This window comes from Bombus flavifrons, chromosome 3, assembly GCF_040668555.2.
Source record: "Bombus flavifrons isolate JBK064 chromosome 3, iyBomFlav1_principal, whole genome shotgun sequence".
Classification (NCBI taxonomy): domain Eukaryota; kingdom Metazoa; phylum Arthropoda; class Insecta; order Hymenoptera; family Apidae; genus Bombus; species Bombus flavifrons.
The window spans coordinates 16878611-16892047 of NC_138444.1; the positions used below are offsets into that span (position 1 = coordinate 16878611).

General features: G+C 31.7%; 3 protein-coding genes across 7 annotated transcripts; 1 reads left to right on the top strand and 2 right to left on the bottom strand.

Annotated features, from left to right (window-relative positions):
- Positions 1–110: 110 nt before the first annotated feature.
- Rpn1 (regulatory particle non-ATPase 1) lies at positions 111–3819 on the bottom strand. The gene is made up of 4 exons (XM_069110155.1): positions 3609–3819; positions 2711–3438; positions 1072–2642; positions 111–993 (listed from the first exon to the last, which is right to left on the bottom strand). Exons 1-4 carry the CDS (start codon positions 3684–3686, stop codon positions 692–694), a joined length of 2679 nt encoding a protein of 892 aa, XP_068966256.1. The 5' UTR covers positions 3687–3819; the 3' UTR covers positions 111–691.
- A 125-nt stretch (positions 3820–3944) lies between these two features.
- On the top strand, positions 3945–7354 carry Cbp80 (nuclear cap-binding protein subunit 1). The gene is made up of 11 exons (XM_069110157.1): positions 3945–4199; positions 4317–4785; positions 4860–5354; positions 5435–5606; positions 5677–5882; positions 5969–6072; positions 6148–6383; positions 6455–6633; positions 6708–6963; positions 7032–7145; positions 7228–7354. Exons 1-11 carry the CDS (start codon positions 4160–4162, stop codon positions 7339–7341), a joined length of 2385 nt encoding a protein of 794 aa, XP_068966258.1. The 5' UTR covers positions 3945–4159; the 3' UTR covers positions 7342–7354.
- Positions 7355–7701: 347 nt separating this feature from the next.
- On the bottom strand, positions 7702–13060 carry LOC138178376 (odorant receptor 13a). Of its 5 annotated transcripts, none has more exons than XM_069110171.1 (11): positions 12984–13036; positions 11580–12832; positions 10853–11157; positions 9925–10047; positions 9558–9675; positions 9229–9490; positions 9001–9165; positions 8826–8916; positions 8124–8260; positions 7915–8047; positions 7702–7840 (listed from the first exon to the last, which is right to left on the bottom strand). In XM_069110171.1, exons 5-11 carry the CDS (start codon positions 9628–9630, stop codon positions 7790–7792), a joined length of 912 nt encoding a protein of 303 aa, XP_068966272.1. In that variant the 5' UTR covers positions 9631–9675; positions 9925–10047; positions 10853–11157; positions 11580–12832; positions 12984–13036; the 3' UTR covers positions 7702–7789. The 5 variants fall into 5 exon arrangements, with proteins under 5 accessions (XP_068966272.1, XP_068966269.1, XP_068966267.1 ...); XM_069110168.1 differs by having other exon boundaries at positions 7822–8047; positions 11580–11684; positions 11971–12832; XM_069110166.1 differs by adding an exon at positions 11401–11483 and having other exon boundaries at positions 7822–8047.
- Positions 13061–13437: the final 377 nt, after the last annotated feature.

The following is a 13437-nucleotide window of genomic DNA, read 5'->3' on the forward strand; positions in this document are numbered from 1 at the left end:
AATGTAATAGCAAGATATCTTACTCCATAGTTCGTTTTCATTGTATACATTTTTTAGAAAACAACATCACAAATTAGCTATTTACGTACTGTGTAATGTAAGCCACGTAGTTTAAGATTTTTAATAGAATTTATTGGTAGATATAAATTCGCGTAAGCATAAAATATATATACATTTTTATACATGATAGTACTTTTGGAAAAAGTGTACAGTGACCTTTTTACGCATAATGAAACAAACTTTTATAGCTAAGAGCTAATCTCTTAGATATTTACATTTTATACGTATATACGTGACTGACTACTTATCACTTGATCTTGCCAATACACATAGTTTATTATAAACGCAGGTTTTACTATTTTTATAACTTGTAAATGTAGAACAGTTAGTTTTTGAGTACTTTACATGTTGATCAGTATTTTAATTATTAAAGTATATAATTGCTGTTAAAAAAATGTAATTTTATTATTATGATAAGTAAAAATACAAAAATTATCAAAACTGTTTGTTTATTCATTGTTATGTGTTTCAGTGACTCGTAAAAAATAAATCTTCGGTAATTTGATTACTTTAGATCTATTTAAATTATGAATTATATACCAAAAAAATCAACAGCATACACGCAATAGTTTTCATTATATGTTATACTAGAACTTATATAAAATATTTTTTCCATGTAATTGTTTTATAGTTAAGGTATAAAGTCTGGATTTTTCCTTAAAATTACGAAACCTTCCATGATGGGTGTTAAAGGTATATATTCTTCGGTTGCAAGTTCTGCTCTTTCACCATATGCTAGTAAAACAGGAGTTGTATGTGTTTGGAAACCTGTAATCGTTTTGGGTTTTCCCGCTTGACCCACAACGTCTACAGCAAGACCTACCCTTACTGGTACAGCTAAAGGATTTAACTTTTCATCAAATGTTACTAACATCCTCGGTTGCATTGCAACTGCTAGCGTGTACAACAAATAATGAGATCGACCTAGAATGACTGAAAACAAAAATAGAGTTATAGTTATTTAATACATCTTACATAATTACAATATCTAAAAAAGATTGAAATACTTACTGTTTTTTACGTCGAGGAAACCAATTAAGGTAGCTAAAAGTCCAGCAAGTGCTACAGGACTTAATACTTGTCTATCACTATGATATGGAGATAATGTCAAAGTTCCTTTACCAAGATGCGTCAAACCTTGTGCGATGCGAACCATGAATAAATTGTTAGGATCTTTCGCATGGAATTGAGCAAGCTGCCTTAACATTGCAGCCAATCTTGCGTTGTTTGTTCCAGCTCCGACCAAACCCATTGCGAAAATTGCATTATGCGCTACTTCCGGATCACTATCATGGGAGAATTTAGATAATGTATCGAGTATATTCAGTTTTGGATTGGAGACTGATATGAGTCCAAGTGCGAGTGGAACGGATCGCCTGATAACAGGTTCGCAATAACGCAATAAATGACCAAATGTTCTGTACGCCATCTCAGCACCAATTTCTTCTCCCATGGCAATTAAAGCAATGCCAAGCACGGCAATTGCTTGTCTTGAGCTGAGGTCCTTTGCTTTATCCTCCTTTTTTTCTTCTTTTTTATCTTTATCTTTACGATCGCTCTTGTCTTCCTTCTCGTTGGATGGTTCATAATGTTCAGAACAAATATGCAATAGATGTTGGATCTTCAAAACATTTCCAGTACCGGCGTACGCGCACACTTCTACTAAAGTCGTGGACATTGATTTGAAAGGTTCAGGTACTATTTCTAGGGCTGCTATTATAGCTTCTGCCGCTTCTTGTTTCCCTAAAAAGCATAATCCGAGGCCTAAAGGTAGAAATCGTGCGTACGTGTCTTTTAAATCTGCTTCTGACTTCTCCATGAGGGCGTGCATTATCGTTGTTGTAACGTAAGCATTGCAAGAACCTACTGCTACCATTCCTAGAGCAAGACCTGCCACGCCTATGACTTCCCAACTAGACTTGGGATCGCTAAGTACAGGAATTAAAAGACCATAAACAGCTTCCCGATTCGAACCCGCATATGCCAATCCAAGACCAACAATTGCACCAATACGCATTGTGTTACTGCTGTGTAATACATAATCAGATAAAAGTGCTAATGCAGGATCGCATTCAATTCTTACGCGGCAATTGACCAGACCACAAGCTAATAGAGCACCAGATTTGATATAATCTTCAGAAGAATAAAGATACTTGTCTATAGGTGTCAAACCACCATCAACATCCCATAATAGTACAAGGCCAAGGGATGCTGTTGCACTGAGCATTCCATGTTCTTTATTCTTATACAACCATTTATTCCCATCTTCAACCAATAGTTTATCTTGACCAAAAGCTGCATTGACAAAACCATTAACAAAGCTTGCAGCAAGATTTTGTCTTGCTGAATCTACTTGACCACCCCCAAATGGAGATCTAGAATTTTCTAAATGTGACTTGTATACATCTTCTGGTGTTTTTGGCTCCATTATGTCTAATTCACGTGCAAGATTAAGGAAATGATAATTCAACAAAGAATTGGACATGATTTCAACTAGATCATCATATTCTGGAGTAGATTCTGGAAGTTCCAAGAAAATTTGCTGTCTACCTAGCATAAATGCTAGTTGCTTTTGAACAGAACTAAAAACAATAGTATATATTAATACAATTTTTTTTTAAATATTTATTTTAATAGCATCTTAACTTACAGATCAGTGCAGTTTGTAAATATATCTTCAATAAGTGGTAAATCATTCAGCTGCATTGCCAGCCTAACAGCCTGAGGGTACTGGCCAAACTTCCTATATAATTTGGCAGCAGCATGAAGCAGAGTACTATTTTCTGGATCTGCTACATATGGTACACAGCTTGTTAAATATAAACAAACTCTTTGATATGCACTTTCATCTACGTATTGCTCCAATAGATCTAGCCTTTCAATTTCCATTAGCAGATCACAAGCTTCTGTTTCAGCATTGTGGGCCATGTTATAAGGTACAATTTCATGTACCAGAGCTATTAGTTTTTTACTAATAGCTTCTGCATTGTCTGTTGGCTCATCCCATTCACCAGCTAATTCTCCTGATAGATGCCTAACATATTCATGTCCCCATTCTCCAATGGCTATAGCGGACCCAGTAAGTCTATACTTAAGACATTCTCTACCTTCACCCATAGTCATAGCAAGGACAGAAATGACATCAGAACATAATTCCTTAGACTTTACATCTGTTATCTTTTCATAAATAGATTTCATAGTATCATAATGAGGTCTCATAAATTTAAGAGGTTTTGGAACACTAGTCATTGATGTTGTGGATGCACGGATATGGTTACGTAGAGACTCTAAAGCTGGATAATATAAACTTGTATTAGGATCTTGCAAACGTTCAACAAGGTGAGTTAACTCTTCTTGCAAAAGTTTGTCCTCTTCAGACTAAAAAAATATTAGAGTAAATAAATGTTATAATATTAAAGTTACATTTTTTTATATAGTGAGAATTTTATTTAAATTTATAATAAAATCAGATACGTTTTTTTTACTTTTCGTATTTTCTACTGTTGAAAATGTTATTTGGAAATCCTGCAACAAAAACTATAACTCACCAATTCATTTTTATCTTCCTCTTTTCCGTTTCTGACTTCTTTGTTTGTTTTTGACTCCACTTTCACGCTTTCAGGCATTTTGTTTCAATTATCACTTAAAATGATTGCAAAATATAAAACTCAATCCACCCTTCGACCCTAGTTGGAGCGTAGGTTAGAATAAATGTAGACCCTATTTGCGAGTCACCACTATTCATCATGGGTTAGAGATGTGATAGAATTGTGACATCAATTTCTGCATTTCTGACGAAGGTTTCCAGTTCCTCCACCAGATGGGCGTTCGACTTCCACGACTGCACAGTACACAATTGATACTGTGAATGTACAAGAAATATAGTAATCTATGTATCACTTTGTGCTTAAGGGTATATTTTGTGTAACGCTTCGTTTTGCAACTATCTGTGGATTGAAAGTGGAAAATTGAAGAGTTAGTTATCCAATGATAATTTATAGTTAATTTATAGTTAATTGTGTAAAATATAATCGTATTGAAATAAATCACGTTGTAAACGTTGCGACTGGTTAACACGATATATTCAATTTTTTAAAAAATGAGTCGCAAAAGAATACATGAAGAGGAAGATGGATACGGTACATTCTCGTTTTTCTTATATTACCATTAATTAAAAAATTAAAAATTGTACATGTTGAAAAAATTACTTTTTTTTACTCATGAGGAAGTATTTTATTTTTATACAAATTTTATAGAACGGGCGTATAAGAAACGTAGGAGGGTATCAGAGAATCAAGAGATTGAAGATCGACTTGAATCTCTCATCCTGAGAGTAGGAGAAAAATCTACATCATCCTTAGAGAGCAACCTTGAGGGTCTAGCTTCAGTGTTAGAAGCTGATCTTGGTCTATTTCGCAGCAAAATACTTAGGATTCTGACTGAATGTGCAATTAGGATGCCAGAGAAATGTACAATTTATACCACTCTTGTTGGATTGTTGAATGCAAAGAACTTTAATTTTGGTGGTGAATTTGTTGACTACATGGTAAAGAACTTTAAAGACGCATTGAAAGCTTGTAAATGGGATGTAGCTAGATATTCATTAAGATTTCTAGCTGATTTAGTAAACTGCCATGTTTTATCTTGTGGATCTTTAATGCAATTGTTTGACAATATGTTAGATGCTGCTAATGAAGATGGTGTACCTCAAGTAAGACGAGATTGGTATGTAAAATGTATTCTATGTGATTTTGTGGATGAGTGAAACAAAATATATTAATTTATTATCATGATCATAGGTATGTCTATGCTGTATTATCAACATTACCATGGGTAGGAAGAGAATTATATGAAAAAAAGGAACAAGAGTTAGACCATTTGATGGTTACAATAGAAATATTTTTAAATAAAAGAAGTAAAAAGCATCAAGCAGCATTAAGAGTATGGTCAAGTGATACACCTCATCCTCAGGAAGAATATTTAGACTGCTTATGGGCTCAAGTGAGAAAACTTAGGCAAGACAATTGGGCAGAAAAACATATTCCTAGACCATATCTTGCATTTGACTCAATATTATGTGAAGCATTGCAGCACAATTTACCTACTATAATGCCACCGCCGCATCATGAATCTTATTCCTATCCGCTACCTACAGTAGTTTTTCGCATGTTTGATTACACAGATTGTCCAGCTGAAGGACCGTTATTACCTGGAAGCCATGCTATAGAACGTTTTCTTATAGAGGAACATTTAAAACAAATTATCAACAATTATTTCTTTGAAAGAAAAGATTGGTACATATTTCCTACCCTTATCTAATTTTTTTTTGGTATTTCTGTTCTGTAATTAAATATTCGCGTATAATGAATTACAGTGCAGCTCAACTATTGAACTTTCCATATAAAGCAAAAATACCATTGGATTATTGTATAGTTGAAGTAATATTTGGTGAATTGTTTAGACTACCAGCTCCAAAGCATTTAGAAATATGTTATGGGTCGATTTTAATTGAACTTTGCAAATTACAACCATCAACAATGCCACAGGTAAAATGATAAGTATCATTATATTATAAATTCAAATATTTATCAGTACTTTTACTTTACGTTCATGTAGGTTTTGGCACAAGCAACAGAAATTTTATTCCGTCGCATAGACAGTATGGCCGCTACTGCTTTTGATCGTTTCGTATGGTGGTTCGCGTATCATTTAAGCAATTTTCAGTTTCGTTGGTCCTGGGAAGATTGGGATTCTTGTTTGCAACGCGATCCAGAACATCCTCGACCAAAATTTATTCGAGAAGTACTTCTAAAAGCTTTACGGTATATATGTTAAGTTAATCATGGAAACGTTTTAGTGATACAAATAAATTCATAAAAATAATATTTTATTTGTAACTTATACTTAGATTATCATATTACCAAAGAATACGGGATATGATGCCAGGATCGTACGCTGACTTAATTCCAGCGCCTCCAGAGCCTATTTATAAATATACTTCAGAGGGTGCCAGTAAATACAAATTTTTTAATAATATTATTTATAGATAATAGATAGAAATCCTATCTAGAAAAAATTGTTCTATAGGTTCACTTCCGGGCACAGCAGCAGCTCATGAATTGGTCGTTTCTATAAGACGTAAGTGTACTCCAGAAGAAGTTCTCAACGTATTAAATACGTTACCAGGTCCTAGAGAAAATGAAGAAACGAATAATTTCAATCCTTTGAAAATTGATGTTTTTGTACAAACACTATTGAATTTAGGTTCAAAAAGTTTTAGTCACAGTTTCGCGGCGATAGGAAAATTTCATTATGTCTTTCAAGTAAGATTTTGAACAAAAAATATTTATAATCTGACAAAAGAATTGCAGATATAATAAGTTTGTATTTTCAGGTTCTTGCTGAAACCGAAGAAGCTCAAATATGCATTTTGAGAAATATGTATGCATTATGGAAGAATCACTATCAAATGATGGTAGTCTTGACTGATAAATTCTTGAAAACTGGTATTATTGAATGTAGTGCAATTGCAAATTGGATATTTTCTAAAGAAATGGTGTCAGAATTTACCAAGTATTTATAATTTTATAAACAATACTGTTTTAAAACATTTAACAACATTTATATTTACTATATTGTCTTTATAGATTATATATTTGGGAAATTCTTCATTTAACAATCAGAAAGAAAAACAAACATGTAACAAAGTTAAGCACAGAATTAGCGGAAGCTCGTGAGAAGTTGAGAAGAGCAGAAAGTAGGTCAGGTTCATCGTCAGAAGATGAAGACAATAATAAAGACAGGAATAGGGAAAAACCTTCGGAAGATGTTGTAGAAAGAATGGAGGAAAAGTTGGAAACAGCTCAAGCAGATCAGAAAAATTTGTTCCTTATCATTTTCCAGGTACATATAATTATCTTATTATTACTATTATAGAAATAAAAAAGATATTCACTAATATCTTTTTTCAGCGTTTTATAATGATTCTATCAGAACATTTAGGACGCTGTGATACTGATGGTATAGATTATAATACTCACTGGTACAAATGGACCATAGGCAGACTACAGCAAGTGTTCCTAACCGTAAGCTTTTTATCAAATGATAAAAATAAAATGTATTCTTTTGTTTGCACATAATGTTAATTGTTTTTTCTCTTATTAACAGCATCATGAGCAGGTTCAAAAGTATTCATCAACATTAGAAACTTTACTTTTTACTCCAGACCTGGATCCGCATATCTTGGATGTTTTCCATCAGTTTGTTTCTCTACGAGCATGAATGTCATTTTCTACAGTAATCGTTATGTTAAATGTATTTTATGTTATCGAAAAGTTGGGAGTCTAATTTCCAACTTTTGAATATTTTATATAATCATTGTTAGACACATTGTGACTTTTCATGACGCAATTGGCGAATTAGAACTAAAAAGAGGAAATTTTTATATTGCAATATATTCTGTGACAAATTTGATTTTCAGGACAGCATAATATCATGTAATATGTAACATAACATTATGTGTAAATGCTGAATGCGTTATTACGCGTGATGTAAATATATTTATCCAGCTTTAAGTGTATTTCTTTTCAACAAGGCATTACAGTATAAATGATAGAATTCATCATACGTGATAGTATGTATTGTAAATAAAAATACAAGGAACAAAATATATTATACTGATAGTTTCTATTAAATATATAAGTAAGATATATTAATTTTTCATTTAAGTTTATATAGTCGATAATAACATAGTGAAGTAACTCATTGTGGTTTGAATAATCTGAAAATATAAATAATAATAAAATTACGTATACTTTTACGTTTATCTAAAGAGTTACAATAAGAAATTTTTACCGCGAGAAACGTTTCCATTGACATGACCGCCATTTTAAAAGCTGTTATTTTGCTGAATTTCATTGTCCTTGCGATTAATAACATATATAAACTATGAAACTTTTTAGGGAGCATATACCATACTACCTCACATCTAAAGTAATTGATTATCAATTAACCGTTGGAATGTAAAAGTTAAAAAACATCAAAGAAATATAAAATATTCTTACGTCGCGACATATACTTCTTCACTATGATTTAATAATCTTTGTCCAGGAAGGCAAAGAATGAATATATGTATAGCTTGTGCCAATGCAAGTGATCCAAATCGCGTCATTTCGTCCATATTACCTAAGTTCAAGACAGTCTAAAAATAGCAAAGCATTTCGTTATTATTTATTATTATATAGAATTAAGGAAGAATTTTCTAATTTACAACGGCGTACTGGCGATATTTCTATTGATATATTTGTAAAAAATTTAATATGAATCGAAAGTACATCTAAAATACTAACGAATCCAATCTCCTTCATTATTGATTACAGTTTGGCAATGTTTCAGCATACTTTCTATTAATTCTTCGGTGTACGGTACAGGTAATGACCTCCATATTTTTTGAACGCGATCTATCAAAGTGCTTAATTTTAAAATATGTTTTTCTTTCAATTTGTGTTTTATAATAGATCAAACATTTTATATGGAATTTGCGTCAAGTGACGAACGGCCAGTCCAGCAAAATATCGCTTCAAATCGCTTAACATATACAGTATTCATTTCGAATAGCTCTATGCTTTTCAGTAATATAAACTATGGTAAGATATTATAAGCCAAAGCGTAATAATCACTCCCTCATTAAATATCAATTTTCGTAGATATTGCCAGTACGGTCTTGTGGGATAGACTGTAGTTGCATGTAAAAATACAATACCTACTCCAACTCCACCAATGCTAAGACAGATAATGTGAAAAAACATTTGAGCTAATATATATTTGGTGAATAATGATTCCACGAGATTTGAGTATCTACAAAAAAAAAAAAAAGAAATGGATTAATTTCTTACACGAACGAAATAAGTAATGACTGTACATTAACAATAAACTATCGACCTTATTGCATTTTTATGTTCTTTTATACAAAGTAATAGTTTTCTAAAAATCTTCTCCTTTTCTTCCTGTGATAATTCGACATTTTTATATTTTTCGAGTAAATGATGATTCTTTAAGTTTATCAAGCTACTTGTATCCAAAATGTGCATAGTTCTTAATCGATAACTGTAAACAAATTTTTAAGGTCAAATGTCACAGAATATTTGAATCAATAGAGATGAATTTTACCTCAGAATTGCAAACAAAGCACAGGCATGTTGGACGTACAATATGTAAGCGCTATAGCTAGTAGAAACTACCATAGCTACCATGAATATTGCTATATATACAGGTATGAACACATAATAAAAATATTGTTGTGTATCCACGCCATAATCGACTATGACTGGTAAGCTTTTCTCTTTGGAATGATTCGAGGGTACAATGAGATCAATTACTAGTGATATGGTTGGTACCAGTAAAAAAGCCAAAACTGTCGAATAAAGGTACACTAAAATGGAAAATGCCTTTAAAGTCGATGAAAACAATTTCTCTTCATTTTGAACTAATGCACTTACAGAGATAATATAATATAATTTTGTTTCCTTGCGTGGTATAAAATTGAAGAATCTTATTTTCTGGGCGGTTCATGTAATAATTATGATCATTTTTAATGAATAAGAGCACATCTTTGACCTGTAATAAAAGAAAACAAAAAAAGATCATTTAATAAAAATAAAAAGAGTTTATTCTAGAATACAGAAATTTCCCCTCGTGAAAGTCCCCTCATACTTTAATCATTGCGTAGAAATTTTAACTGCAACGAAAAACAAGTTGCTTTCATCCTGAGAATATTATTCCTTACTAAAGATTGAAATAGAATTAAATTAATTAATCGTTTTCAATTCTGGATATTCGTAGAGTAAACGAGGCAAGAGACGGTACCTTCTTTATGTTAAAAATTAGGTTCAAATGCGACGAGAAGCAGAAACAGATTGTCACCAACGGTGGTATGCATTCAATGATAGCATTTTTATTGACCCTCCACTCATTGGATAATCCTCGAATCTAAAACAAAAAAAGAAATGAAGTATTGAATTACAAAAGCAAATAAATAAAAGCTTATTCAAGATAATGGTGCTTGAGAAAAGTACGAAATTCTATTCCATGCCAAATTATCACATTCTGCTATAATAATTAAAATTTTCACTGATATATAAATAATTCATTAATTCCTTTAATTTGTTGCCAACCGATCATAAGAGATTCAGACATTTTTCATTAGTTAAGTGATCGCGAGCAGATTCGTTTCGTGATCATTCATTCAGTGAAGTACTGTACATACTTCGAGAAGGACAATTAAATAATTTCTATATCACACTTTTTATCTGTAATTATAATTGTAGGATATTTTATAATATAAAAAAGAAAGAGAATACGTGAAAAAAATGTTATACGCTTTAAAAATGTCAACGCGTAAGAATAAAACTAGTTCACACATCACATTGCCAATTTTGTCTACTGCACATCGAAGACATCGAAGAAGTTCTCCGCGCAAAGGGTTTATTAAAACTTACTATAAAATGAAAATCGTTCTAATGCGGAGAATCAATTTTCTATAGTCTACTTTTAACAGGACGTTTAGTAACAATCGATCGTTTCGCTTATTAAATAGAGCGTTCTGTGTAAAATGATAAAAGGAAAAGAAGAAGTACTAATATTCTTTAATTAGCTATCATTCTACGAATCTATCATTTTAACATTAAAGGAATAAAACCTCGAGGGAGAGCTTTTAAAGAACGTGAAAATCTCGTTTTTTTATTGAATGAATGCAGGAAGACGGACGCTGTGACTGTTTAAATAATTAACTAACTTGTTAATAATTTAACAAGCAAATCATCGTCGATTTTCCTTGTGTTTCGTTCGACTTTTTATTACTCGCCATCGTCACAGTATATTATACTATGTCTTCATCTCTTAGCTTCAATTATGAGTCGAAGAAATGAAAGAAACGCGACGATAATCGACATGAATTTCTTCGAGCAGCCTGCCTTTCGATTGAACAAGCGTCTTTTGTCCATCATCGGAGTATGGCCGTTTCAGAGTACTCTATCGAAAATGTTAACGCAAGGCATCATTTACTTATTCTACATGTCTCTCTTCATAGCCGAGGTAATCCTAAAAATACGAATTATGTATAAATAAATTGATGTTACTAGAACAAAAGCCTAGAATAATACTTTGCTCGAATGATAGGATGAAATTGTAAAAAGAACAATAGCATGAAATTTATGTTTAAAAAGATATTTAGTGGTAATAATACACGATAGGATATTATGTAAGATTGTGTTGCAGTTTTATCAATGATTCAAGAAATTCACTATATTCCATGCCAAATCATTGTAAATCATATCTACTTACATATCTATGTGCGTGTGAATTTGCACTGTATATTTATGATAGCAAAAATCTATTGTTAATATAATATTTACTACTGGATTGAACTAGTATATAAAAATTGCCAGAATTATATGGTAAATTTAATGCTTTTCTAACTATCCAGTGTTAATCCAATTTATGATTTAACTATCGAAACGTACCGACAAATATAATTCTTTATCTTATATCTGTAAACAAGACAGTCATGTTACTACGAGAATACTGTGTATGGCGATGACGATAATCATAACGAACGCCAGTAACGTCTATAAATTTTTATAAGTTTCACTACAGCTGAAATTTTAAAAATTAGATCTTGGTATAATTACATGCCTTAACATGCTTCAATAAATCCAAAGGGGGAAAAGTAATAGACGCAAAATTTATTAAAGATGGATGAGGAATATCAAACGATATTGGTATCACAGAATGACGAATTCGAACGGTGGAAATACATTTTCTTCCAATAGTCTAGACATCATGCAGGTCTTGCATAATGGTAATTCATCATTCCCAAAATTTATGGGAATTCTGCTGTTTTGTAAAGGATACAATTATCCGGAGATGGTTAACTTCAGTAACACTTCAATATTAATACTAAGTACAATAACAATTATTGTTTTTTAAATTGTCAAGGATAGAACAATGAAGTACGATGAGATTGTCTGTGTGTCCTATAAAAAGAAGAGAAATTACTGCAATTGTCGATACATAATTGATGAAGAGAAGTATGTAAGTATTGAGGCGGACGTTTGCATGTTCAGTTATATCATTTTTGACTAATTGATAAGATCTTACAGTATTTGCACTCAATTAGCATGCGTACATTAGATGTTGGTGTCATAATCTATTCCGTACGATTCGATTTACTTATCTGAGAACATAGGGTAACTTATATTTTAAAAGATATCGCTTAATCAGAGTGAATAAGTACCAGTATGTTACAAAAAATATTAAACAAAAATTATATTCCGTATATAATGTCAAGCAGATCTCCCCTTGTTCAAAGACAACTGTTTGATGATTGGTGTTGCATTAATTTTAGAAAAGAAGTTGTTAAAAAGATAAATAAGATGTTCATAATAGTCGAATTATACGCCATGATACTTGTAAGGCCAAATCCTACTCTTGCACAAAATCTATTTCACAAAATCTCAGGTTCAACTTTAAACACAACTGTAAATAGATTTTAAGCCTTAATTAATGGTATTCATAGATCATTTAATGGAGCATTCTGTTGCTTTCAGACAATTGATGATACTGTGAAATTATTATAATTATTTACCATTCCGTATATCAATCAAACTAGTTTGTATGGTTTTCTACAAAATTTGTTATTTCTGTCCGACGAATAACTCAATAGGATACAGGAAATCGTTTATGAAGAACGTAAATCTCCTCATCTCGTCCTTTCCTTAAACAATTTCATTTTATTAATTGATATTCAGCAACAACATCAAAAAATAAAAACGAAAGAGGTAAGTAATAAGGAATTAAATCGTCGCTTTATCGGAAGAGTGATACAAATAGAAAAGATATATTTTTCAAGAAATCGGTTTTATTACTTTTTCAGCGAGTCAAAAGTAACGACTTTTTAGATGTGTCATTCTTCTGGCACTAGTTTCTGCTAGCACCGATTAAATGTGTATAACATGTATATACATGTATATAATGTATAGTGATGTCTCTAGAATGTTTTGAATCGTTTTGAATATATGCATGTGGCGGAAAATTCAGACCACTTCGAACATGATTTGATACTTCAAACTTTTGAAGGTCTTGACAAGTTTTAAATCTTAAGTTTTTCGATAGTTATTGAGTATTTAAATTTCGGATAAGTCTTGTTGTGAATTTTTACAATATTGAAAAATTTCAAATCACTCCAAAATTAAGATCTAAATGTCTATCACTAATGATACGCGTTCTACACATGTAATATAATAAAAAGCTAACGATTCTTAATTCGTTTGAAATTGGCGCCATGTTAGTTACATAGACGTGGATTATAGTAAGAAACAA

What these genes read in the sequence shown, in the direction of transcription:
- Cbp80 (XM_069110157.1), top strand. Translation starts at nt 4,160, where the DNA reads ATGAGTCGCAAAAGAATACATGAAGAGGAAGATGGATACG. An exon ending in AACCATCAACAATGCCACAG is followed by an intron (nt 5,607 to 5,676) that starts GTAAAATGATAA and finishes ACGTTCATGTAG; the next exon opens with GTTTTGGCACAAGCAACAGA. An exon ending in TACAGCAAGTGTTCCTAACC is followed by an intron (nt 7,146 to 7,227) that starts GTAAGCTTTTTA and finishes TCTTATTAACAG; the next exon opens with CATCATGAGCAGGTTCAAAA.
- LOC138178376 (XM_069110167.1), bottom strand. Translation starts at nt 9,630, where the DNA reads ATGAACCGCCCAGAAAATAAGATTCTTCAATTTTATACCACGCAAGGA. An exon ending in GAACATAAAAATGCAATAAG is followed by an intron (nt 8,917 to 9,000) that starts GTCGATAGTTTA and finishes TTTTTTTTGTAG; the next exon opens with ATACTCAAATCTCGTGGAAT. An exon ending in TTAGCATTGGTGGAGTTGGA is followed by an intron (nt 8,261 to 8,825) that starts GTAGGTATTGTA and finishes TGCTATTTTTAG; the next exon opens with ACTGTCTTGAACTTAGGTAA.
- Rpn1 (XM_069110155.1), bottom strand. Translation starts at nt 3,686, where the DNA reads ATGCCTGAAAGCGTGAAAGTGGAGTCAAAAACAAACAAAGAAGTCAGA. An exon ending in TTTACAAACTGCACTGATCT is followed by an intron (nt 2,643 to 2,710) that starts GTAAGTTAAGAT and finishes TATTGTTTTTAG; the next exon opens with TTCTGTTCAAAAGCAACTAG. An exon ending in TTTCCTCGACGTAAAAAACA is followed by an intron (nt 994 to 1,071) that starts GTAAGTATTTCA and finishes TTTTGTTTTCAG; the next exon opens with TCATTCTAGGTCGATCTCAT.